Source organism: Zeus faber, assembly GCF_960531495.2.
Source record: "Zeus faber genome assembly, chromosome: 12".
Classification (NCBI taxonomy): Eukaryota; Metazoa; Chordata; class Actinopteri; order Zeiformes; family Zeidae; genus Zeus; species Zeus faber.
In genome coordinates, this window is record NC_137196.1 from 6,824,258 (window position 1) to 6,851,729 (window position 27,472).

General features: G+C 45.3%; 1 protein-coding gene across 1 annotated transcript in view; it reads left to right on the forward strand.

Annotated features, from left to right (window-relative positions):
• atp1a2a (ATPase Na+/K+ transporting subunit alpha 2a) overlaps positions 1-26,943 on the forward strand; it is a 52,586-nt gene extending 25,643 nt beyond the window's left edge. Inside the window, exons 11-24 of the mRNA XM_080011078.1 lie at positions 478-612; positions 2,185-2,264; positions 4,442-4,551; positions 5,878-6,053; positions 10,719-10,855; positions 11,340-11,490; positions 12,153-12,321; positions 12,710-12,864; positions 16,408-16,531; positions 20,213-20,358; positions 23,509-23,639; positions 24,468-24,569; positions 24,716-24,807; positions 26,619-26,943. Of these exons, the coding sequence (XP_079867204.1) occupies positions 478-612; positions 2,185-2,264; positions 4,442-4,551; positions 5,878-6,053; positions 10,719-10,855; positions 11,340-11,490; positions 12,153-12,321; positions 12,710-12,864; positions 16,408-16,531; positions 20,213-20,358; positions 23,509-23,639; positions 24,468-24,569; positions 24,716-24,807; positions 26,619-26,647 (1,737 nt within the window). The 3' untranslated portion in view covers positions 26,648-26,943. The remainder of the gene's footprint in view (positions 1-477; positions 613-2,184; positions 2,265-4,441; positions 4,552-5,877; positions 6,054-10,718; positions 10,856-11,339; positions 11,491-12,152; positions 12,322-12,709; positions 12,865-16,407; positions 16,532-20,212; positions 20,359-23,508; positions 23,640-24,467; positions 24,570-24,715; positions 24,808-26,618) is intronic.
• Positions 26,944-27,472: the final 529 nt, after the last annotated feature.

The window sequence follows — 27,472 nt, forward strand, 5'->3', positions numbered from 1 at the left end:
TGGATTGAACCAAGTGTTTTGTTTTACATATTGAGTCGCTTAATTTAACCAATGAAATACTGGGATCTTATGTGACGCTCTTAGCCAATCACGTCAGAAGATCAGAAGTTAATACGCAACAGCTTCGAAAACGAACAAAAGCCTTATCTCTTGATCGTTCAAATAATTGATTCAGTATTGACAGAATTGCTACGGTCGACAACTCAAAAGATCCTGATGCCAATCACATTCTCAAACCGCCCCACTTAAAAACCGGACGGATGGCCACCTTACACCTTAGTCATGTCACTATCGGTTAAAATCAAACTTCCTCTAAATTGTTTCTACTGTTATTCCATATATTGCTTGACTCAAACAGCAAACAAATAAATGGATGATGGATGGATAATGGTCCTTCCTGTTGCGCTCTTGGGTGTTCACACAGAGGTAAAATGGTTGACCTAACCCTCGCTTGTCACCCTCACACCCCACCTCCAGAGGGACGCGGCCGGGGACGCCTCGGAGACGGCCCTGCTCAAATGCATTGAGCTGTGCTGCGGCAGCGTGCGCGAGCTGAGGGCCAGGAATCGCAAAGTGGGCGAGATCCCCTTCAACTCCACCAACAAGTACCAGGTACAGCGGCCTGTGATGTGATGATTCCCGTTGTTCACGTTCACCACGAGACGCTCGCGCGCGGGATCCGAGCATCTGTCAGCCTGATGTTGGCATCCGAAGCAGATGTTTTATAGCTTGATGCAGTGGCTGCTGGGCCTGTTTTGGGGGTCTGTTCATTTAATGCTCCATGAATCTTAAAGTGGTGATTCGTTAGATCATCTGTGTTGGGCTGGATTACACTACAGTAGAAGTCCCAGAATTGCCATTGGAAACTGTAATGATTTTTCAGGGATTACCCTCGTCTACGCCCTAAGACGGTCATTTACTTACCTCGAAAGTAAGTCTTCTTCTGGTCGATTGGTTTGTTTTTATTTCTTGGTTACTTGAAATGATGGGGATTTTTTTCGGTCTTTTTTGTAAATCCTCATCCATATTGACATTTTCGTGACCACAACTAGCTGCACTGCTTCTTGAAATTCACCACGTCTGCCATTCGTTTCCTCTGTGTGCCTTATCTTTGCGTTCTTGCCGGTAGTGGCGGACCCCGCCACCAACCAATGGAAACAACATACAGCAGAGGAGCCTATACGTAATGCAAATACATTGAATGTCTGTTTCTTCAAAAATTCCAGCTATATGTAGGGTTTTTTGAACAAAATAATGTAACAGATGACTTTAAAGTACTCGGTTATCCACCACAAACTCACACATTGCCCTTTCAACCATCCGCCTCATAATTGTTAGCCTCTGCAGCAGCATCGGCTCGTCCTCCTTCGCTCAGGGCCACCTTGACAGAAATCCCTAAATGCCACCCTTTTGTTTCCAACCTTTGACTTCTAAGCTACGAATCTGTGTTAAAAATTTTTTTTTAATTAAATAAATAAATAAATAAATAAATAAATAAATAACAGACACAACTAAACACGCCGACGACAACGGAAAAAGGGACGTGACAGCCCAAGACAAAATATTCCAGGCGAACAAAAAAGCCCGTCCTGCGTTGCATCCCGCTTTGTCTTGGCATCCCCCAGACACGGAAAATAGAACGTTTCAGTCTCGGAGGGAATGAAATGACTACACAAACAAACAAATAAATAAATAAATAAATAAACTATTCACTCTGCTTTTCAGAGATTAGATATGCTGTGCCTCAGAAACAAATAACATTGGGCGGGATGGGTGATGGGATGGATGGGTTGGGGGGCATATTGCCGAGCACGACTGCACGCTGTAGGAATCGCTATCGGACATGTGTGGGGGGCGGGGGGGGTGTTGGGGGGGTGTTGGGGGGGGCGGTGAAACACATTCTTTCATAAGCATCACAGCATACAATGAATCCATACGACTCATTTACGTCAGCCCTGCACGGGCATCATCTCATTCCCGGAATAACAACATTCACTTCACGGCAAGATAAGAAATGTGGATGCGCTTGGCGGGTGCGTAAAAAAAATAAAAAAACGGTGAAGAATATATCCTCCTTACCGAAAACAAGGCGGCAATTTATTTTATTTTTTTTCATCTTTTTCTGAAACATTCCCATTCACATCCACATTATTATATATATTTTTTGCTCTTGCTTTCCTGCAGCTCTCTCTCCACGAGGTGGTGGACGGCCCCTCGGGTCATATTCTGGTCATGAAGGGAGCTCCCGAGCGGATCTTGGACAGGTAGCTGGCCAGTAATTGATCAAACGTGGAGCCTGCTATCATGGGAGTGTCAAAAGATGAACCCCTGCGTTGGACCATAACTCAGTTGACTTATAGCAAAGGTCTACAGTGCAAAAATAGAATTAGGAATAAATTCAGCGTAGTCCCTCTTACTGAGGAAACTTCTTTAAAAATAAGGGAGGCACCAATCCCATTTTTCAGACGTGCCGATAAGAATATATGCATTTTCAGTCACTATAATAGGATGATGATCGATTTTCATGGCCCTGTGTGATTATTATATTTGTTAATAGATGTAATCACCCCAAGTACAGTATCGGGCTTGAAGTTTGAGTACAGACATTATATTATTCATAGTAGTTGTAATTGTGGTAGAAGTAACGCTTATGGTATCAGCAATATTACATGAAGGTCAACAAACATCAACATTGAGCGCAGTGGGGTCAAATTTTGCCTGCGGGGTGATAACAATTTTTACATTTTCTCCAAAAATGATTCAACTGTTGCTGTTTTCTCTGTAGAAAAATCGTTGTATTTCCCCTTGCCCATGTTAAGAGCGTCTTGATTGGGAAGCATACAGTTGATTAATTCAAATATTTGTTTACCTAAAATAGTGTCTAAATAGGCTGTGTTGGTAATGTTTAAAAAGAAAAGTACATGTTTTCAAAAGTAACCGAGCTGAAATACAGTATGTATTCCGGCCCATGATCTGAATGGAGTTTGACGGGTCTGATCTTGAAAAATTTTGGCTGCAGAAGCAGCAAACTGCGATGCCAATTCAAGTATTTCACGGGGGTTATGGGGCACGTTCCTTCACTTAAAGGCATCCGATAATTGATTTTTAGCTCCAAAAGTCCAGCATTTCAAGCTCTCGTTAAAACGGTGACTCGGCAAAAACTGACGCGTCATTATCCGAGCTTGCACGCCCACTCAGCCGTGAAATAAAACCGCTTCTTCACACTCGCTCTGCCTCTTTGGGACCGAGACACTGCAGTGTTTCGGTGATTATTCGAGTCAACTATCTAAATCAAGGAATCCTCCACCTCAAAACCTTTGCTTGAGTGTAGCAACGGACATATTCGCTTTCGGTTATTTACGCTAACTCATAGCCAAGCGTTGGGTGAGATTCTGATTTGTTTATTGCCGGTTTCCATGGAAGTGCAAAAACGTGACGATCCAAGACAATTTAAAGCAAAAAAAGGAAGTGAAATTTGTTGGAGGTGCTTTAAAGCAATGTTTTTCGACCACTGTGCCGAGAGCTCGCCAGGTGTGCCGTGGAAATGTTTCAAATTCACGTTAAAATGTACAAATAATGGAAATTCCCTCTTGTGTTGCAAGATCAAAATTGCAAGGCTGCACTAATTCATCAGTTCCAGACAGCATCTCTGGTAGGTAAGGCGCTGATCCTTGGAGAATGGACGCCTGGACCACTGCGTATTGTTCATAATGAGGCTGTGTTCTTCAATGAAAAACATCCCTTAAACTATTGATAAAATAAGCAACACGTGACTTTATGTTTCTCCAACAAGGACAATTCTTTATTCTAAGGAACGAATTGCAAGATTATTTCCGTATTTTTTTGCGAAGTAATTTAATTTGCTAAGTAAACCAGCTCCACCATTTTAATTTTTAAAAAGTACACACGGCCCCATCTACCTATAAAATGTATATTAAATATGGAAAGGGAGAAAGGTTTTAAATGTTTGGCGCACCCACAACAGCCAGACAATTTTTAGCCGACACGGCCACAAACGCCAGGGGCACAGAAGCCCCATCACCGGCGGTGTCTAAATCAATCACATTCAATATAAATTGCACCATTTTTTTTCCCATGGACTTCAGTTCTCAGTAATAATTTGCCCAAACTACCGAGTCATATAATAGATTTGTTCGCTACAAACCAGTTGTTCAGGAGTTTTACCTCACTACCTATTACTACGCCATAATGATAAGCACAGTTCTATGGGTTTGTGACCTTTCGTGAAGTTTTTAATGGTTATCAGGATAGTGGTATAGTGCCATGGGATTCTTTTGTTGTAAAAAGTGTAAAGAGCAGCATATTGAAACGTCTTTCTCATCTCCATGCTGCACACCGCTGCACTCCTACCCACCAAGATGATCTGCTTCTTGCTTGCTCACTTCATGTGTCGTGCACTTGCCTCCTTGCTGTCTTAAAGGTGCAGCACCATCATGATCCACGGCCAGGAGCTTCCCTTGGACGACAACTGGAAAGACGCCTTCCAGAACGCCTACATGGAGCTGGGCGGCCTGGGGGAGCGAGTGCTGGGTATGTACAGGAGCGTACTCAACTAAACTAACTAACTGCGGCGGTGAATTTTGAAATCGTTGCGCGGCGGCACCAACAAAAGCTTATAAGGTTATTTATGTAATATAATTTCCTGCTTTGTCTCTGAAGGGAGGGTAGAATATGCTCCAAAACGACAACTGCTTCCCCATGGCTGGTCCCACAACAAAGGTAGACGAGGGATGGAAAAAAAAAACCTCACAAAAACCCTCAAGCGACATCCTTAGATGAGATGGTCAACGGTCATTTTATGATAAAAATAGTTGATAGTTACAGTACTTGGATTGTCAGTGGATGTATCAATTTTTTTATGAACGGATATGGTTCTTCAATGAGGATGAGTCGTCAGCAAATCATTCACTTTAGTGGAAATTATGAATAACAATGAGACTTATACATTTTATGGTGTAATAAAATCCCCAAATACCAGATGTGTAGCTTGCGCTATCTTTAAAATGTGCTGGCATTTTCAAGTCCAGTATTTTTTTTCCATTTTTAGCAACCGAGGAATGAAACGATTCGACATTCTTTTAAGCGGTGCGACGATGTGGCGTAATTACACACTGTCATCGTTTTGTGAGGATGTCACTTTTTTGTAATGGTGGATTTGAAACAGTGCCATCTCTCCAAGCTGAACTCTTCAAATATTCAATAGAGAAGGAAAAATGGGGATAAAGGACCCTTTGACTTTTGAAAGGTGTGTGTGTGTAGTAGGTAGAATTTCTGAGCGCTGTCATTCATTAAGCTGTCTCTCCATCCTCCTGTGAGTCACCAAAAGGCTGTTTTTTTCATGTGCATTTGAACGCTTGGAGTCTACATCCAAAGGCACTGTACATCTCCAGGGGGTCAGAAATATTTGTATTGTTCTAAAAAAGTAATTCCATTATTTGATATTCATCATAATATTTATCAGCGTTTAAAACAAACCTGTGCTCAATTCTAACTCCGTCAATTACGCTGCCACCCATGGAAAAATTTAGGTCTGTGTGACCTTAGTTCATGCGAAAATATACTGTAATTTTATGTGGTATTGGTTGGGCAAAAAAACAACCTATACCTTAAAGTGGAAATCCATGAGATCGTCTGTGTTGGGTGGCCTACACTGTAAGTCCCAGAATTCCATTGGAAACTGCAGCAGTTCACCCCCATTCTTATGTCAAAGACAGTAATTTTCTTCCCACGAGGATATGCATTCATTTAGTCATTTCTTTAACGAGTCAAAAAGGAAACTTAAAGCATATCAGATTGTGCTCCTTCATTTGAAACTTCTCCCCTCCCTCCTCCCTTTTCTCTCTTTTCTCCGTCCAGGCTTCTGCCACCTGAACCTCCAGTCATCCCAGTACCCCCGGGGCTTCGCCTTCGACACAGAGGAGGTCAACTTCCCCACTGAGCAGCTCTGCTTCCTGGGGCTCATATCCATGATCGATCCCCCGCGTGCCGCCGTCCCTGACGCCGTGGGCAAGTGCCGCTCTGCTGGCATCAAGGCGAGTGCTCCTTGAGAACTTTGCCGCATCCAGAATGGCCTCCTATGTACTTTGTACGACTACATGTTTGTACTATCATCCAGAGTCGGCTATTGTGCGTATGAAATTTAATAAATTAGTCACATAGCCACGCTTTTAAGCACATTGAGGGTTGATGATGACACTTAGTAGAAATGTTTACCGGTGTCTTGCCCTCTCAATGCATCATTTGGGGATACGTTTGCCAGTGTAGTGTCTAGTGTTTTCACACTATGATATTTCACCAGATGTAATGAGTCATCCTGGTACCTTTCGCATACTATTTGATATGGTTTCAGAAAAGCTAAACACTAATTTGCCGTTCTAAATTGTATTCTAGTACACCATTTTGGATGCGCCACTTTTATTTGTTTCAGTTTGTTTTCGGACTTTAAAAGCCGCCACCCCCCCACCCCCCTCAAGCTGGGTTCACTTCCCACTTTTTTCCGCCCTCCTAACTGAAAATGACAGTGAGATTTGTTGAAGATTGAAGGACTTTTCTCCTCCGCCCTCACCTGAACACGATGGCCTGTTTTCTCAAGAGACCTGTCGTTAAAAGGTTGCAGTCACTCAATCAAAGGCAGGCAGAACAAGCGTGAAGAAATCCTTTTATTTCACAGCGGGCGGGCGTGCAAGATTGGATAATCGTACGTCACTTCACGGCAAGGGCCGTTTTAACAAGAGCCCGAGCTGTTAACCTTTTGCTGCTGAAATAGCTTGTTTGTCAAAAACAAACAATAACAAAAAAATAATAATGTTTGTTCCTGTTCTGGGAGCTTCCCGGCCCTCTGTGACATCTGAGATATCACATATGGTTCTACATAGATTAAACAGCATTGAAGAGACTCAAAACTGGGTAAAATGCAAGGCAGCAGAAGAACTGTGCAGGCACATTATGTAAAATAACTCATAGAACTCAAAGAACTCACTCACTCAGGGATAATAGTGGTTAAAATTGACTAACCAACAGGGATTAAGTTCAAAAAGCAAATAAGAAAGATATTGAAGGGATCAAACTCACTGAAAATATATAATATTGTGGCGAACTTGCGCAGTGAAACTAATTAATTTGGTCGAAACAGAGCGTTCTTTTTACAAACCACCACCTCCCATATACAGCACGACCAGCAGGGGCCACTCCCATTTATTTTCACAGACCACAATCACACATAGAGGCCATATCCGCCTACATCAGTCAACGTCATGGTCCTGTCCTAGTCAACAGTCAATGTAGTCTTGGCCCCCCAACACAAACAACACAGCGCAAGACCAACAGAATATCCCGAACAATTGAAAACATAATAAAACACAATGGAGACACATAAGATCTCTGGACCCTTAATCCTTTGCATCAACATAACCAACCTGGGCCCACCCCCTTGGGTTGCTACATAGCCCCCACCTGAGGGGTCAGTCTGCGAAATGTCCCGGTTGGCGACGCCGACGGACTGGCCGCCAGCGTTCCACAGAGGATGGCTCTTTTGGCACGGTGCGCTGGTCAGGGCCTGGGGTGCTGTGCTCACCCTCGTCCCCAGCAGAAGGTGGGACAAGGGGCCGATAGGCAACAAGTCTGTCTTTGTGCAGCGCCACCACGCAGCACCACCAGGGGCAGGTAGCGGTCCCAGTCCCGTTGGTGTCGGCTTGTGAGGATGGCCAGCTGAGTTACCAGGGTTTGGTTGAAGCGCTCAACCAGCCCATTGCTCTGGGGGTGCAGGGGCATCGTCCTCGTCTTGCTCACCCCCCGCCCCTGCAGGCACTCTGATCTGGCACTGCGTAAGCCTCGGGCCACTTAATAAAATAATCCATGGCGACGAGGACGTAGTAGTTGCCAGAGTCAGTGACGGAAGGGGCCAAGTATGTCCACCCCAACGCACTCCATCAGGGTCCCCACCAAGTACTGCTGCAAGGGGACCTGGGAACTCTGGGAGGGTCTCTTCTGAGCTGTACAGAGGACACAGCAGTGCATGTGTAGCTCGACGTCCTGTTCACACCCCAGCCAGTCGAACTATCTGCAGAGACGGTGAAGAGTCTTAGAGTTCACATAGTGCCCCGTCCCCGCTGCACTGTGGACCAGCTGGAGGACCTGGGGACAGAGCAAACGAGGCACCAGCAGCAGGAGCAGGTTGTTCCCCCGTCCGACAGCCTGCCATCGACGATACACCACCCTGTCGTGCAGCTCAAGGTTACCCTTCTCGGATGGTAGACCTTCACCTCAGGGCCGGATGCCGACACCTCCACCCACACTGGTAGCTGTCCTTCGTCCAGCCAGCCTCGCACCTGTACTAAGACGTGTCCACTCCTTGATGTTGTGGCTGCTCTTGGTTTCACAACGGCAGCCACCCCTCGTCACTGCTGGTTTGGATGGCCGCCACTATCTGCGTCACGCAGTCCCGCTCCTCCTGACGCCGACAGTAATGGCTCTCCATCGCCACATAGGGGTGCCGGGAGATGGGTCAGTGTTACCATGCTGACGTCCCAGCCAGTGCTGCACCGAAAGGTCATATCCCTGTAGGACCACCAGCCAGGCTAACTGGCCCTCAGGGTTACGAACATTCAGGAGCAATGGTCGGTGCGTAGGAGGAACCGAATGCTGTGCAGGTAAGGTCGAAAGTTTTGCAATGCCTGGACCACTGCCAGCAGCTCCCGCTGGATGACGCAATAGTTCCTTCGGCTCAGTGCCCGGCTAAAGCAGGCACCACCCACTCCTTTTTCCTTGGGACAAGATAGCCCCCACCCCCACGTTACTGGTGTCAGTGTCCACAATGACGGGTTTCTGGGCATCAGCATAGGCCAGCACAGGTGCCTCGATCAGGGCGCTGCGGAGTCGGGTGAAGGCTTCGTCGCAGGTGTCATCCCAGCAGAAGTGGCGGCCCTTGTTGGTGAGGCGGTGAAGTGGGCTGGCAAAGTCCCTCATAAACCAGCGGTAGTAGAAGGGCCAGGCCCAGGAAGCTTCACAGCTCACTGACAGTAGTCGGCCTTGACCGCAACCACTTTTTCCGGATCGGTGGCAACCCCCTGCGTGCCACCCACATGCCCCAAGAACGTTGTCTCTCTCCAGAACAGATGGCACTTTTTGGGCTAAGCCTCAACCCCGGCCTGTCCAATGGCAGCAAAAACCTCCCGAAGGTTGGCCAAGGCCCCCTCGAAACTTTTGGCGTGTGCCAGCAGGTCGTCCAGGTACACCACACAGCAATATTGGTGAACTGCTGCCAACACCCTCTCCATCAACCTCTCGAACGTGGCTGGCACGTTACAAAGTCCAAATGGCATGACTCTGAACTGCCACAGCCCTTGCCTGATGGTGAACACCATCTTTGGCCAGGCCTCCCCCGCCACCTCCAGCTGCCAGTAGCCACTGCGCCAATCAAGGGAGCTGAACCAGCTGCAACCTGCGTTGTAATCCAGGGTGTCGTCGATGCAGGGTAGTGGTTAGGAGTCCTTGGTGGTTACAGCATTCAGACGCCTATAGTCCAAGCAGAACCTCCAGCTGTCATCCTTCTTTTTCACCAGAATAGCTGCCGCTGCCCACAGGCTATCTCAAGGCTCGTTCACTCCCGCAGCAGCCATCTCCTGGATCTTTTCCTCAGCTATGTGATGCTTGATCAGGGCCAGACAGGTGGGTGGGGATGAGCCAGTGTCAATGGCATGCTGGACCAACCCCGTCTGCATGCAGTCCTCGTCCCTGGAGGTGTAGAGGTTGAAGTTGTCGTCGAGGAGCTCCTTTAGCTTCCGACGCTTTTGGTGATCAAGCCCATCATGGCTACATTCCCACAGCTCCAGGAGTGCCGCACAGGTCTCTGTAGATGGAAGGCTGGAAGGCGGTGTAGGGGACCCCCCAGCTGTTGGCGGCAACGTAGAGGTCCCCTTGGTGGCTGGTGGCAACGTAGAGGGCCCCTTAGTGGCTGGTGGGGGTGTAGAGGACCCCCTGGTGGCTGGTGCGGCTCGGGCAGTAGCTGTCCGCTGGTGGTCTCCCTGAGTCCTCCTCCTCGGGCCTGGGTGAAATGCTACGGTCTCTGAGCCGATTGTGAGCATGGCCCAGGACAGGTCGACCTGGGCATCCCAAGAGGTCTGCAGGTCCAGACTGATGATGCATGAGTCCTGGATGTGGACTAACCAGAACTCATGCACCATCTTCTGGTCACCAACGCAAATCCACACTGGTTTCATGCCCTTCATACTGACTTCCCCTCTCCCATCACCGTCCTCATCTGGACAGTAGTAGGGGTCCATGCTGAAGAGGGTACCTACCTGGGGCCCTGCAGGATTCCTAATGGCTTGGCAAACCTGGCCATCGAATTCACAGTCCACGTAGAGGCTCCTGTTGTGGCCAAGGCGGCCCAGCAGGGTACATCGCCCTTGAAGGGGAGTTGGGTTTGGGAGCAGGGTTACCCTCACTAGGCCCCTCCCCTGTCGTTTCCCAGCACACACACACACACACACACACACACACACACACACAGCCACACACAGACACACACAGACACACACAGACACAGACACACACACACGCCACGTGGATGAATCAAAGGCCTGCGGGCAGACAGCACCTGCATACCGGGAGACCTGTCAAATATGGCAGGGGGGGGTTGTGCTGTCTCACACGATAAGGTGCTGTGATTTATTGACCCCCCCCTGTCCTGCGGTCAGGTGATCATGGTAACCGGAGACCACCCAATCACGGCCAAGGCCATTGCTAAGGGCGTGGGCATCATCTCCGAGGGCAACGAGACAGTGGAGGACATCGCAGAGAGGCTGAACATTCCCCTGAGTGAAGTTAACCCCAGGTGTGTGTGTGTGTGTGCATGCACGTGTGTGTGTGTGTGTGTGTGTGTGTGTGTGTGTGTGTGTGTGTGTGTGTGTGTGTGTGTGTGAGAGTGTGTGTGTGTGAAGGGTCTGCTTTTTTTTTAGGTGCTGCAGGAATAATTTGGGGTATTTTATAGTTTATATGTGCATTTTTTACGGTTTAGTGGAGACTTGTCTAAGTGAATCGAATCAGCATCTGAAGAATGTGTAAGTGTGTGTGCGTGTGTGTGTGTGTGTGTGTGTTTCTGAAAAAGAGGCAGATTAAAAAAGGTCAGTTATGCTTTATGTATATGCACGTATGACCGCGTGTGTGTGCGGTTCGTGTATAAAGTGTGAATGTGAAAAGATGAGAGAGATTATCTGGAAGGGAAATGTCAGTGAACCCCTCCGCCTTCATGCATAATCCTGCCAAGTGTACCCTGCTCCATACTCTGTGTGTGTGTGTGTGTGTGTGTGTGTTCCCAGGGATGCCAAGGCCTGCGTGGTTCACGGGTCTGACCTGAAGGACATGAGCACGGAGTACCTGGATGACCTGCTGAGGAACCACACCGAGATTGTGTTCGCTCGAACGTCGCCCCAACAGAAACTCATCATCGTGGAGGGCTTCCAGAGACAGGTTGGGGATGGGGTGGGGTTGGGGTTGAATGTGTGTGTGCAAATACATGTATCTGTGTGTGTGTGTGTAGTATGTAGGTGTCATTCAAGACAGTTAAATGAACTGTGTGCAGTTGTGAGTAGTTTTCCAAATATACGTGCGTGTGCAAAAGTGTTTTTGCAATAAACAGAGGCACATCTGAATGAATGAGTGTGTGTGTGTGTGTGTGTGTGTGTGTGTGTGTGTATGTAACCGCCGCCATGTGAGTTTGTTCTGTAAAATGTATGAACTCAAACACCGACATGCATACTTGGATATTCACCTACACATTTTGCCAATGAATAGCAACCGTGACACTGTAAGATAATGTAGAGGCCTGCGTGTGTGTGTGTGTGTGTGTGTGTGTGTGTGTGTGTGTGTGTGTGTGTGTGTGTGTGTGTGTGTGTGTGTGTGTGTGTGTGTGTGTGTGCGCGCACACCCAAACGAAAGCTACGGATCCACAACTCTATTGAGTTTCTTTCTTTCTTTTGTTCTCATTTTCATTTTAATCTCCCCAGAGTTCACTTTCAAAAGACGTTATTAAGACGAGGGCGAGGTGGTGGTGGTGATGATGGGGGTGATGGGGTAGAGGTGGGGTGAGGGGAAGCGTAAGTCGAATGAACCTCTCTTTGTTCCCTGTCCAGGGGGCCATCGTGGCGGTGACGGGGGACGGCGTCAATGACTCGCCCGCCCTCAAGAAGGCCGACATTGGCGTCGCCATGGGAATCGCCGGCTCCGACGTCTCCAAGCAGGCGGCCGACATGATCCTGCTGGACGACAACTTTGCCTCCATCGTCACTGGGGTGGAGGAGGGTGAGGTGGGGAGGGGGGAGAGACGGATTGAAAGGGAAAGGATGATTATAGCTACAATGCTACACCACGATTCCCCTCTATTAGTATAATACAAGATGGTTGTGAGTCAAAAAATTATCCTCAATGTGGAAATCCATAGAATCATCTGCGTTGGGTGGATGGAATGGAAACAGCACATAGAGGAAGCACAATGCACAAGGCAAACACATTCACATCTTAACAAGTGCCTGCTAAAAAAAGTGTCAAATATCAGATTTTTTTAAACAAAATAATATTGCGGATTACCACTTAAATATCTGGAAAAACAATGGAGGGAGCAAGATAGTCTAACAGATGTATTGTCACCCCCACCCCCACAACCCATACCTCTCTGCTGTCATCCCTCCAGGTCGGCTGATCTTTGACAACCTGAAGAAATCCATCGCCTACACCTTGACCAGCAACATCCCTGAGATCACTCCCTTCCTGCTCTTCATCATTGCCAGCGTTCCTCTTCCTCTGGGAACAGTCACCATCCTCTGTATTGACCTGGGCACTGACATGGTAGGCAACACACACACGCACGCACGCACGCACGCACGCAAGCACACACAAACCACTTCCCCCAAATCCCACTAATGGTGGTTGACAACACAATACTCCATTAGCATGATTTGAAAGAACAAGTTTCTAAAGAGATTACCAGTAATGTGCGCATATGTATTCTATAAATATATATAGATAAACACACACATGTACATATATACTGTACATATATATATACATATATATGTACAGTATATATTTATATATACAGTATATATACATATGTGTGTGTGTGTGTGTGTGTACATATATGTATATTTATATATATATTTATATATACTTTTATATATATTTTAAAATGTATATACCTAGATATTTTTTCTTCCTCCTTCCCAGTACCCCCCTTTTCAAGGATCAAAACAGTATTTTTATTTGTTTTTTTTCCGCTGGTGGCCTTGCTGGTATTTTGGCACCCCGCCAGCATCATGGCAGGAGACCATCATCTGGAAGCTTTCAGAGAGACACAATTTGAGCTTCTCTCTCTTTCTTCCCCCTTCCCCTCCATTGCCCCCCCTTCTCCACCCCTCCCTTCGCCGTGCGATATTTCCAATGCGATCAAAACCAATCTGCACGGCTGTTACGGCGGATGTGTAATCCATTGTAAAGGGAAACAAGCAGTGGATGGCTTCATTTAATAGATGCCCTACGGTATACCTGGTCGTATAAAGAAAATATATATATTTTTTTATAGATTATATTCATATATCTTTATATAAATATACTGTATATTCCTCATCATGAACGGCGAAAGTGTGAAAAGCAAACTCTGTGTGTTAAAATGACCTCATGTTTTATTCCTAGGCATCGCAGTGCCTTCCTCAGATGGAGCTAAAGTAGAGCGGCCACTCGCGCCTTTAATTATTCATAGACGGTAATAATAATAATAATGAACAAAATATATCTGATTTGATTGTGTTCAGTGTAATAAAGGTCAGGCTGTTGGGGAAGAAATTCAAATTTAAATGTTGATTTAACTAAGATCATAGGGGTCGGCGTGTTCTTTTTACGACATGAATTCCTTTCTTTAATGATGATGATGCTTGATGTTTAATGCGGCTCATTTGCTGGGTTGGGTTTTTTTGGTTTTTTTTTTCACGTACAAAACACTTTTGATCAAAAGAAACGTGTAACTGTGTGTACTCGATAAACAACAACAGCGCGAAGTAAACAGCTCCCGTGCCGTCTTTGAACCGTATCACGTTGATAGCTTCCCTGAAGGAAATGGTGGAGTGGGGGGGGGTGTAATACCTCAAAGTACGGGAAACTTGTACTTACTTAACAATGCCGGTGTATTCGCACAATTACACGCCCGCCACGCCCGCCACGTCCGCCGGAGAGCTCGTTAACAGCGTGTTAGAGCGGCTTTACTTCCGCCTGCTGCTGCCGGCTTCGGTGAAACGCGGAGATTTTGGCGAGATTCTTATCAAAGCTGCCAGATGTGGCGCAGTTAAGAAGACTTTCTCTGGGAAACCATGTCAGATTAATTCCGATAGGGTCCTATGGGATTCCGTAGTAAATCCTGTAGTAATTTATAGTATGTCGTGGCTTCTCTCGAACCTGTGGGCTGCAGTAGGGAAATCCTATTGGAATTTCTGTCAGACTTCTTATAGAAATTCCCATGATATGACTACAGGTACTCCTCAATTAATGACCGAGTTCCGTTTCTAGGACCAGGTCGTTGAGCGAATTGGTTGATAAGCAAGGACCCGTGTTATTTCAGGGTAAGGGGGCGTGGCCATTGTGAACGCTAGTGTAGTGAATACTGACAGACTGCGGGAAAGAGACTGAGAATGATGATGAGATGACTTGTATACAGTGTATATAGTACACATAGTTCATGTAGTATATATAGTGTATATACAGTGTATATCATGTGTATAGTATATATAGTCTATATAGTGTATATAGTATATATAGTGTATATACAGTGCATATAGTGTATATAGTATATATAGTATATATAGTGTATATAGTATATATTGTATACATTATATATAGTGTCTATATTATATATAGTATATACAGTGTATATAGTGTATACAGTATGTATAGTATATATCGTATATACAGTGTACATAGTGTATATATTATTTATAGTATATAAAGGGTGATGCACGATGAGATGCTGGGACGCCGTGGTATTGTACGCAGGGTACAATACAGACTGGTCAGAGAGCTGGTCGTACACTGGAAGTCCGAATGGTTGTTAAACAGGTAGGTCATTAAGTGAGGAGTACTTGTATTATTATGACTGACTGGATTTGCACCTTAGGGCTGTTTTCGTCAACATCTATTTCACTCTAGGTTAGGTTACATGATGCAAATGATTTAATTCGAACCGAAGCAAATTGGGGTTAGACCTGCACACACTGGCTGTGGCTGCTCTTTTACATCAGCGTATAAAACGAAACAAAACAAAATCTGTGCTGCCCTTCTCTGCAATCTTCCCAGTGCTGCTTGGGGTCAGGGGAGTGCAACAGCAAAACAAACTGGATTTGTCTACCGTCCGGTGAGCACGGGGACCTATCTCAAATCCCAAGTCCCTATCTCAAATCCCAACAAAGTCCAGGTGATCCCTGGCCCCCTTCTAAGTCGCACATATTGCTCCGTTGCGTACTTTGGCAAAAGCTCCTCAATATGAGATCTTTATTACAGGGACCTCTCTAGCTTTTACTTTTATGAGTATCCGAAAGTCTCGCAATCTCTCTTTCAGTGGATTACTTCCATCATCCCTGTCTCTTTCATCCCAGTCTCTCTCTCTCTCTCTCTCTCTCTCTCTCTCTCTCTCTTTCGCTCATGCACCCCCACCCCTTCCACCCTCCCGTGTGTGACCTTTATGGTGTTGTCTCCCGTTATCCGACATGTGATTGAATGTTGACTTACATTAATGGAGTTAAGGTCTTTGCATCAGATGCTGCTCTGTTTGCCTCTAATGCCACCAGGAGAAATTCCCTCACGTTTGAGCACAAGGGGTGGATTTTCCCCTTTATCTCCCCCATCTCCCCCCTAAGCTTATCCCAGTGGTTCTCAACGTGCCCCCCGCCATCCACCCTCCTTCAAAATGTTCCAGGGGTCTTCCCAGCAAAATGATTAATAGTTCAACTTTGCCGTTATTTCATTCACAATACATTAGCACCAGTTGAGATTGTTCAATAATAACGCTGTAGCTATCCATAGCCATAGTATGGACAGGTATGGACGTTTGGACAACACCATATCTAACAATTGGGGTCCCAGAGGCAAAATCTTATCAAATAGGGTCTGTGGCCTAATGTACATACCCAATTGAGGGTCCTTGATATGAATATGGTTGAGAATCCCTGCTCCTATTGTTATGAGGACCCTGAATACCTAGGGATGGCACCTCGACGTGGACTTGATATCATAGCCTACACCTTTATATGCCTCTTAGGCATATAAGCTAATATATCTTATTAGATAATATAGGCAATTTCATCCTCATAAATGGCAATAAAAGTATTTCCCTTTACCCACTTATAGGTTCCAGCCATCTCGCTGGCCTACGAGACTGCGGAGAGCGACATTATGAAGCGGCAGCCCCGGAACCCCAAAACAGACAAGCTGGTGAACGAGCGCCTCATCAGCATGGCTTACGGCCAAATCGGTATGTTCTCCTCAAGGCCAGTACCTTCACAACTGCCTGCTAGGTCACACCCAGTAACTGAGAGGCCTTTTGGCTAGTTGTAAAATTATAGCCATAAAAGGGTAATGGTCATAAAATTTTCAGAAATTGGCATTTATCGAGTTGGCCATATTTTTTTACCGGTGGTGGTGCTGTCGTAATTGTTTAAGGTACCAGGGAAAAGATGGGGAGGAAGAAAGAGGAGGTCAGGAGATGGCAGGTAGAAAGTTCTTGGCTCTCCTTTCGCTGGACGTGACATTTAAAGTCAATAACGCGGAGCCAGAGCTTGCATCTTCTTGTTTGTGTTCCCTGGCGGAGGGTCAGGGGGCGCTGGGGTCACACCCGGCCCCCAGAGAGCCCCAGAGGGTCCCCGCACCAGCCCCGTGCAATAATAAACTCATATTTTTGTAGATCACATCTGATAGTATTTTTACAGTTTCTCTGATACCTAAATGCTAAGGGTTATCAACCCGAGTAAGCTAGCACTCTACAATATATACCATATATTTCATGTGTGAATAACAAATGATTAAATAATGAGCAGATAACTAAAGATTGTAATTCAAAATTGTATGTTTAGGTGAGCGATTATATTCCACTTCAAGTTAGGGTTAGCTAACCCAAAATGCAGATTCATGAGGAATTAATTAAATAACAAAACTTCAAAATTTGAAACATAAAAGTGGTGTTCAGAAGTGAAAATAACTATGTGTTTGAGAACGAGAAGTCTCCAAACTTTAAAAATTTAAGAAATCTGTTCTTTTTTTTATTCCCACTGAGACAAGAAGAGTGAGCGATAGCAAAAGGGGAAGGAGTGCTAGGAAGCAGCGGAGTTAGCTAGTTAGCCAGCTAACAGTGCATCATTACATCCACCTGTCTTGGGTCTGGGTAATTTGGCCCGGGATCAGGGTGGCTGTATGCCTGTTGATCAACGAGCAACAGGTAAAACCTCATCCCCACACACACACACACACACACACACACATGAGTAGAGCCCTTGTCATGACATGTCCATCCGCTCCTGGCTTGTTCCACCTAGCCCACCCCCTACAATACAACTGGTATGCTCTATGTCCTGTGTCTCTGTGTCGGAGGGCCGTGTTAACACCACTTGGATGGCATGTGGCAGGCGGCACTGCCACACCGTCTTCTCATCTCCTATGTATGACAATATGGAGGAAAAAGATATACATTTTTCGGGCAAAGACCTCATCGACAAATGGCCTGCAATTAGCTAGGAGTAAAGTTGAAACAAAATCAAAGTAAACAATGTAAAAGGAGGCCATTTGTCCCCAATGACAGCACTAAGGCAATGTGGTTCACATGGCAACTCTATAATTTAAAATGACAAAAAAGTCAAAAAATTTAACCCTTCGGAACAATCGCACTCCAAAAAATTACTTTACAAACATGCCACTTTAGTTGTGACCGCTCAGCACTGCCACCCGTTGCCAGGACTTGTATCACAACCATTTTAATGTATTTTATTTTAATGGCCCTAGCGTGCGGCTGTGGGGTGTCATTCTCAGGCGAAAAAAAAGATTTTTTTTTTTTTTGCTGAAATCCTCTCATCACTTTTGTGGATCTCTTTTATTGCGATTAAAGTCCTTAGTGTGTTAATTTTGGCCTTGTTTCACAGGTCAGAGCCTAGCTGGGATGAACACTTTTCTTTATATCTCTGGGTTTAATACTGACAGGGAATAATGGAAATTCAAAGGCTGGCCTGGTTTTATAAGATCTTAAATAGGTCCAAATATGACAGGACTTCTGTAGTTAGCCTGGCTAGATTAAAGGCCGGACGCACACAGCACACAGCATACATCACATACCGTACAGCGTACATCAGCAAGCGCGTCAAATCTAATGACACAGCTCTTTCATTATGGAGGCGCAAACATATTTTGGTTGCTCTTATATCTTGATATGTCATGTCACGTTGTCACACATCACATCAGGTTTGCAAACTGGCTGACTCTACTGTGGTATACTATGGCGTAATCTGTAGTATTCTCTGGGAGGCACGACACGTATAAATTTACCGCGCAGATGTTGGGCTAACCTTCATTCAGAGCGACACGTGACGAGCGCCAAACAGCTTGGCAACCATAAAGTTGATGCTCCGCTGACATTTCAAAACTGACAGCGACAAGTTCTTCTGCTACCTGATCTGTATTTTTCCAGCACTTGAATTGATCTGAAGTTTCTCAACCTTTTTTCGTCCATGGCACGCTTTCTGCAATGAAATAATCCCACACCACTATCCAGTTAACCACTAAAACTTCAGAAACATATAGAACTGCGTTTATTATTATGGCCTACTAATAGTGATGCAAGATTCCCAACCGATTCGTTGGTAGCGAAAAACAATTTTTAATGACATGGGAGTCTGGAGTCACTCCGGCAAAAGAGTGGGCGAGCGAGTGAACCTTCAATTCACAAACTGAAAGTATTTAACTCGTCATCATTCACAGGAAGTCCTCTCACACTCACCGTGCATTAAACCCAATGAATCATATGGACAGAGTCGGAAAATCGAACGACTCTTTTTACTGAGTGAAAAAATGATTTGATCACTACGAATTGTCACTTTCAGAGTGCAATTTCTTCTGATGATCACAGAATTGGAATTCCAGCTGGAACTGGTGAATTCTTCTTGCAATTTTGATCTTGCAACACAAAGGCAAATGTCCATTAATCTTTTTTGTGAAAGTGAAATTTTGAAAAAAAATTCCCGACCTACCTGGCCAGCTCTCATGGCACACAGCTCGGCACGGTGGTTTGAAAACACTGGTATAATCAATAAACTGATCAACTGATAAACTGACCAATCATCTCTTTGAAGTGCTGTAATTATGAATTTAAATTCTTGTGATCAATGTAGCTTGGAATTTATTTATTTTTTTGTCCATTTAGCTTTATGGCAGTAGGTAGTAATTGATAATATAAAAAGTCAACAGGCAAAAAAATTCCGGTGCTATCATTGTCATAAAGCATAGAAGTTGACAATATTGAAGAAAATCACAAAAAAAATATATATAGAGAAAGAAAGAAACAGTCTTTATTCGTCACGCAACACACCACTACAACACATGCTTGCACACACACACATGCACATGCTTTTGATGGTGGCCGGTGAAATGGATCCTCTGCTTTTGACCCATCCTGGCTTGTCCTTCCTCCGGGGGCACAGCCAGGAGCAGTGGGCAGCATACGTGGACGCGCCCGGGGACCAGGTGATAATGTCCATCGCTGGTCAGACCATGATGGAGCATGTTTTTGGGGGGGGTCCTTACTGACGTGAGGTGGAGGAAACCCCATGTGAACACGGGGAGAACATGCAAACTCCACACAGAAAGGCTCCTATTGGGAGATAACCCGCCGGAGCACGGTGCCAACAGCGCCCCAGGCAGGAATCAAACCCAGGACCTTCTTGCTGTGAGGCAGCAGTGCAATGCACTGCGCCACCGTGCCACACGGTGGTGCATATATTCCTATGATATCCAATATCTTTGACGCAATATGGGGTGACTTTTGGTGTTTTCTCTGAATATTTCATGCAAGTGATGGCTGCGTGAGTGATGGCTGGGAGAGCATATAAACTGCCTTTTGAGCTATATCATAAAATCACAGCATCACAACTTACTTGTTTTTGCATCCCTGCAGGCATGATCCAGGCCCTGGGCGGCTTCTTCACCTACTTTGTGATCCTGGCGGAGAACGGCTTCCTCTGGTACACTCTGTCTGGCATCCGTGTGAAGTGGGACGACCGCAACCTCAATGACCTGGAGGACAGCTATGGCCAGCAGTGGGTGAGGACACACAATGGGAAGGATGGAGCGATAGGAGTATTATCGTGGGGCCTCTGATTGTTTGTTTTATGGACAACGCTGAGAAGTATCATTTATTTCACAGAGACGGTTAAAAAAGTGGCGATGTTGACAAAATGTAGGCCCCTCCGAGATATCGATTCCATGTTTATTGATCATACGGTGAGTGAAATGATGTCGGACATTCACGTGGCAGGATTTTAAATTAACTAAACGGATTGATTTTGGGAACCGTTTTCAGGCGCGTTCGGTTGACTGTTTCACTCAACTGAACATCGACCGTCATCCCCCTTAGGGTGAGGGTCGGATTGGGGGGTGAACTGTGATTAAATGAAGCTGTACTGTAGCTGTGGATTGGAGGCTTAAACAACCGCCAGCCTTTTTTGTAACAGCAACGCCATGATGTAAGCCAGTGGAAACAACACAACCATAACTCAGCCTCCCTCCCTTCAATCTCGCAGCTGGATTTTATTTAATAGTTATAATAAAATCATTACTCAATTAGAGACACCCAGATGAAGGTCATTATCAGCAAAGGCATCGATATTAGACGTCGAAATCTAGGGATTTTGTACCAGACAGCAGTGTTGATAACCATTGGTTGACCAATCGAGTCCATGAACTCCTCATAAGTGGTTACAGTTCAAGCAGCAGTTATAGTTTAACTTTTTCCTACGGTGAATGCCCTAAATTTTACGTCCGATTTACGTTGACAACTTTTACGATTGCATAACCTTGAATAACTATCTTGGCATTGTGCAGTCATTTATGTCAAAGCAGAATAAAGATGAAGATAAAGGAGCTTTGAATAGCAAATTTTACTCACCCCCACTCAACCACCACATACATACTTAAACTACGTCAGCTATAACAATGGTCCCCAAACTCTCTGGACCTGGGCTCCCAGTTCAACCCCTGAGCATCTTTTCACCCCTGAGCATCTTTTAACCCCTAAGTGTCTTTTAACCCCTGAGCGTCTTTTAACCCCTGAGCGTCTTTTAACCCCTAAGTGTATTTTAACCCCTAAGTGTCTTTTAACCCCTGAGCGTCTTTTAACCCCTGAGCGTCTTTTAACCCCTAAGTGTATTTTAACCCGAGTGTCTTTTAACCCCTGAGCGTCTTTTAACCCCTAAGTGTCTTTTAACCCCTGAGCATCTTTTAACCCCTGAGCATCTTTTAACCCCTAAGTGTCTTTTAACCCCTGAGCATCTTTTAACCCCTGAGCATCTTTTAACCCCTGAGCATCTTTTCACCCCTAAGTGTCTTTTAACCCCTGAGCATCTTTTAACCCCTGAGCATCTTTTAACCCCTGAGCATCTTTTAACCCCTGAGCGTCTTTTAACCCCTGAGCATCTTTTCACCCCTGAGCATCTTTTAACCCCTGAGCATCTTTTAACCCCTAAGTGTCTTTTAACCCCTGAGCGTCTTTTCACCCCTAAGCATCTTTTAACCCCTAAGTGTCTTTTCACCCCTGAGCGTCTTTTAACCCCTGAGCATCTTTTAACCCCTAAGTGTCTTTTCACCCCTGAGCATCTTTTAACCCCTAAGTGTCTTTTCACCCCTGAGCATCTTTTAACCCCTAAGTGTCTTTTCACCCCTGAGCATCTTTTAACCCCTAAGTGTCTTTTCACCCCTGAGCGTCTTTTAACCCCTGAGCATCTTTTAACCCCTGAGCGTCTTTTAACCCCTGAGCGTCTTTTAACCCCTGAGCGTCTTTTAACCCCTGAGCATCTTTTAACTCCTGAGCATCTTTTCACCCCTGAGCGTCTTTTAACCCCTGAGCATCTTTTCACCCCGGAGCATCTTTTAACCCCTGAGCGTCTTTTAACCCCTAAGTGTCTTTTCACCCCTGAGCATCTTTTAACCCCTGAGCATCTTTTAACCCCTGAGCGTCTTTTAACCCCTGAGCATCTTTTCACCCCGGAGCATCTTTTAACCCCTGAGCGTCTTTTAACCCCTGAGCATCTTTTAACCCCTGAGCGTCTTTTAACCCCTAAGTGTCTTTTCACCCCTGAGCATCTTTTAACCCCTGAGCGTCTTTTAACCCCTAAGTGTCTTTTAACCCCTGAGCGTCTTTTAACCCCTAAGTGTCTTTTAACCCCTGAGCATCTTTTCACCCCTAAGTGTCTTTTAACCCCTGAGCATCTTTTCACCCCTAAGTGTCTTTTAACCCCTGAGTGTCTTTTAACCCCTAAGTGTCTTTTAACCCCTGAGCATCTTTTAACCCCTAAGTGTCTTTTAACCCCTGAGCATCTTCTCACCCCTAAGTGTATTTTAACCCCTGAGTGTCTTTTAACCCTTAAGTGTCTTTTAACCCCTGAGCGTCTTTTCACCCTAAGTGTCTTTTAACCCCTGAGCATCTTTTAACCCCTAAGTGTCTTTTCACCCCTGAGCGTCTTTTAACCCCTGAGCATCTTTTAACCCCTGAGCGTCTTTTAACCCCTGAGCGTCTTTTAACCCCTGAGCGTCTTTTAACCCCTGAGCATCTTTTCACCCCTGAGCATCTTTTAACCCCTGAGCGTCTTTTCACCCCTAAGTGTCTTTTCACCCCTGAGCATCTTTTAACCCCTGAGCGTCTTTTAACCCCTAAGTGTCTTTTAACCCCTAAGTGTCTTTTAACCCCTAAGTGTCTTTTAACCCCTGAGCGTCTTTTAACCCCTAAGTGTCTTTTAACCCCTGAGCATCTTTTCACCCCTAAGTGTCTTTTAACCCCTGAGCATCTTTTCACCCCTAAGTGTCTTTTAACCCCTGAGTGTCTTTTAACCCCTAAGTGTCTTTTAACCCCTGAGCATCTTTTAACCCCTAAGTGTCTTTTAACCCCTGAGCATCTTCTCACCCCTAAGTGTATTTTAACCCCTGAGTGTCTTTTAACCCTTAAGTGTCTTTTAACCCCTGAGCGTCTTTTCACCCTAAATGTCTTTTAACCCCTGAGCATCTTTTCACCCCTAAGTGTCTTTTAACCCCTGAGCATCTTTTCACCCCCAAGTGTCTTTTAACCCCTGAGCGTCTTTTCACCCTTGAACGTGTTCTATCCCCCGAGTGTCTTTTTAACCGCTGAGCGTCTTTTTAACTGCTGAGCGTCTTTTTAAACCCTGAGCGTCTTTTAACCACTGTACGTCTCTGGCCCGGCAGACCTACGAGCAGAGGAAGGTCATCGAGTTCACCTGCCACACCTCCTTCTTCATCAGCATCGTGGTGGTGCAGTGGGCCGATCTAATCATCTGCAAGACCAGGAGGAACTCGGTCTTCCAGCAGGGAATGAAGTGAGTGGCAGTGTTGTCAGGGGATGGAGAAGGGGAAGGAGAGAGGAGAAGGGGTGAGAGGAGGAAGGGAAGGCGGGAGTGAGAGTGAAATTAAGGGGACAGTATACCCTCCCCTTAATTTCACCCTCGCTCATAATGGTGGAAGGAAGGAAGCATGGAAGAAAGGGCGGAAGGAAGGAAGGACAGGGGTATGAAGGGAAGCATGGGAGGGAGGGAGGAAGGAAGGGAGGGAGGGAGGAGGCATGGTTAAGGTGAGAGAAATTAAGCACGGAAGGCTGGGGGGGGGGGGGTAGGGAGGACAGAAGCATGGAAGGGAAGGAGGGATAGAGGAATGGAGGGATAGAGGATGGTAGCATGGAGGGAGGGAAGGAGGGAAGGAAGGAAGCATGCATTGAAAGCGGAAGAAAGCAAGCATCAGAGGGAGAGAGGGAGGAATGAAACATGTGAGCAAAGCATGTAGGGAGGGAGGAAGGAAGCATGAGGGAGAGGAGGGGAGGGAGGAAGGAAGGAAGGAATTATAGGGGGCATGGAAGAGAGGGGGGGATGAAAAAGGATGGATGGAAAGTAGGAAGTAAGGATGGAAAGGATGGTGGAAGGAAGCATGGGAGGGAGGGAGGATGGAAGAGAGGGTAAAAGAAGGAAAGAAAGAAGAAAGTAAGGAAGGGAGCATTAAAAAAAAAGAGATACATGTATTGCATTGTATTGACAGTGAAATTAACCCCCTCTAGTGACAAACACTGCTGATTTGACATCTTTGACATCTTTCTTCTTCCTCCTTGACTTACTCTTCCTCCTCTCCCACACCACCCCCCTCCCTCTCCCTCTCAGGAACCGGATCTTGATCTTCGGGCTCTTTGCTGAGACAGCCCTGGCGGCCTTCCTGTCCTACTGTCCCGGCATGGACGTTGCCCTGCGGATGTACCCACTCAAGTACGCCCCGTCGCTTTTAGCCCATTTGTGACTCCAGACGTTCAGTAATATTCAGACTGTTTGACTGAAGCACTGCTTCTTTATTCTGCCCCTAATCCGGGGCCAACACTCCTCGCTCGCTCACTCTTCCTTCTCCCCGTCTGAAGGACCATGTGGTGGTTCTGCGCCTTCCCCTACAGCCTCCTTATCTTCATCTACGACGAGATCCGCAAGATGATCCTGAGGAGGAGCCCTGGAGGTGGGTGGAGAACAAGACGTGTCTGTGTTTTCATTGGTTTAGAGTAATGATGGATAAGACTTCCTGTCTCCAGAATGAGGCTTGTGATGGTGGCGGCCTGTGGCGGCTCCAGGAATGAGCCGTGCTTGCGTCATGCTTGCCCTCTTCATAGAGCAGGAGCGTACTATGTTATTTAAAAGAGTCCTCTAAAAAGGACTCCATCACAGCAGCTTAACGCAGCTCTCTTGATTTAAGGGTGGAGGTGGTGACCAGGTGTCTGGGTGACATAGTGGTTTGGTAAAGTATTCCATACAAGATCACTCCCCGTACCTGCTATACGAGGCTCCCAAAAACGGCTGCATGAACCCAAAGCTGATACAGAGGCTAGATAGATAGATGGATAGATGGATAGATAGATAGATAGATAGATAGACAGATAGATAGATAGATAGATAGATAGATAGATAGATAGATAGATAGATAGATAGATAGATAGATAGACAGACAGATAGATAGATAGATAGATAGACAGAGAGACATGATACAATCTTAAAATAAACAATAAACAAGGAAAATGTAGAAATATACAATAAACCCAAAAATTAACAATAAACAATAAAAATAAACCAAAAACTACACAAGAAACAAGAATCATAATCCTAAAATGAACAATCAACAAGAAACAATTGGCAATATACAATAAAGCTAAAAATGAACAATGAACAATGAAAAAGAAACCTAAAAATCAATAAGAGACAACAAAATGAAACAAGATAAATAAACAAGAACAAATTGGCTAAATATAATAAACCTAAAATATGCAATAGAAATATACTTACAAATGAACTATAACTGAGAAAATATCCTAAATTTAACAACATACAAGACAAAAATGTATTTTGCAATAAACAGTGAGATAAACCTTAAAAAAAAAAAAAAAAGTAAGGCCAATATACTATAAACTGAAAGGGAACTATAAACAATAAAAAATAAACCTAAAACTGAACAACTATCAATAAAAAAAGGCAATTTTGACAATATACGACAATCAACCTAAAAATAAACAAGAAACAAGAACATTTGGGAAATACATAATAAACCAATAGTTGAACAATTAACAATACAAATAATCCTAAAATAAACAAGAAACAAGAAAACAATTGGCAATCTACAATAAACCTCAAAAAAATCTCTGTAACAAAATGGTTACAGCTATATTATAAATAAAAGATAAAAATACAACCAATACAAATGAACATGTTAGTTATTTTGGTTTGAAGACCGCACCCCCTGTCATTCAGTTGATGTAAATGCAGAACACATACGGGACAGTACTTTTAGCGTTTGGGTCTTGGGTTTACCGTCCGTGTCCATCCCAAGGGACAAGCCCTTTTGAACCACCGAACAAGCAATGGAGTCGCATTAGTACGCCGGCCATCTTCACCCGGCGCGGCCGCCGATGAAGAAAAAAGGAAATTAAAGGGAGATGACGCCGACTGTTCTGACACGGCCTGGAGATCACGCCAGCCCGATACCGCCGTCTGTCCGTCCGGGGTGGGGGGCGGGGGCAAATACAAATTTATGGTGACAGTTAATCATCTCTGTTAATCTGCGTGTCACGGGCCGCCGATCAGTTTCCCCAGATGAAAAAGGAAGGCTGGTGGTGGTGGTGGTGGTGGTGGTGGTGTGGGGGGGGGGGGGGGCAACGGGAATGAGATGAGAATACGAATAGAGCGATACAATGGGATATTATATAAACTGCTCGCCTGTCATTTTGCTCTCTCACACCCTATGCCCTTCCCCCCTTTTCTGTCTCCTCTTTCTTCTTTCAGGTTGGGTGGAACTGGAGACGTATTATTAACATTCAGAAAACGTCACTTTCGATAGCGAGTGTATCTCCTGTGTGTGTGTGTGTGTGTGTGTGTGTGTGTGTGTGTGTGTGTGTGTGTGTGTGTACGTGTGTGTCACTTGTTACACCGCGTGGATCGTTTCACAATTGGGATTATCATAGGAAACACGGCCGAAAATAGACTTGTGATTGTGCTTGACATTATTATTTTATTTTTTATTTTTTTCTTCCTCCACCCGTAAGGCATTTACCTGCAGTGCAATTCCCTTGTACACCCCTGTGCCTTGAATAAATTCTTGGGAAAATGACTTGTGTGTGCTGCTTGCCAAATAAAATGTACTCTTTCATTCTGAGGACATTGTTTCACCTTACCACGTTCGATGCAAATGCCTCCAATCTATAGGAAGCTGTGTCACGGTGGAAGGGAATCGAAATATGGAGGACATGCTATCTAGCTCTTCCTCAGTAATCCACCAAACCTCTTTCTTAAAGAAGAGGTTCGCTATTTTTCAGCCTACACCTTATTTAAATGAAAAAAACAGCTCCTTACTATTGAGAAAGGTACCACTTATTTAAGCTGTAATGTTGGCCCTGTGATAGACTGGCGACCTGTCCAGGGTGTACCCTCTCGCCCAATGACAGCTGGGATTGGCTCCAGCCCCCCCCCCCCCCCCGCGATCCCACGAGGATAAGCGGTAAAGATAATGGATGGATGGATGATTTCGAAAGTCCTTTTCAAAAACAGATGACTCATGTTATATTATCACGTCTATTTTTAAAGCATGTATTCCAGATGCAGCCACCTAGAATTGCCAGGTGGGCCACATTAGTGCCCAC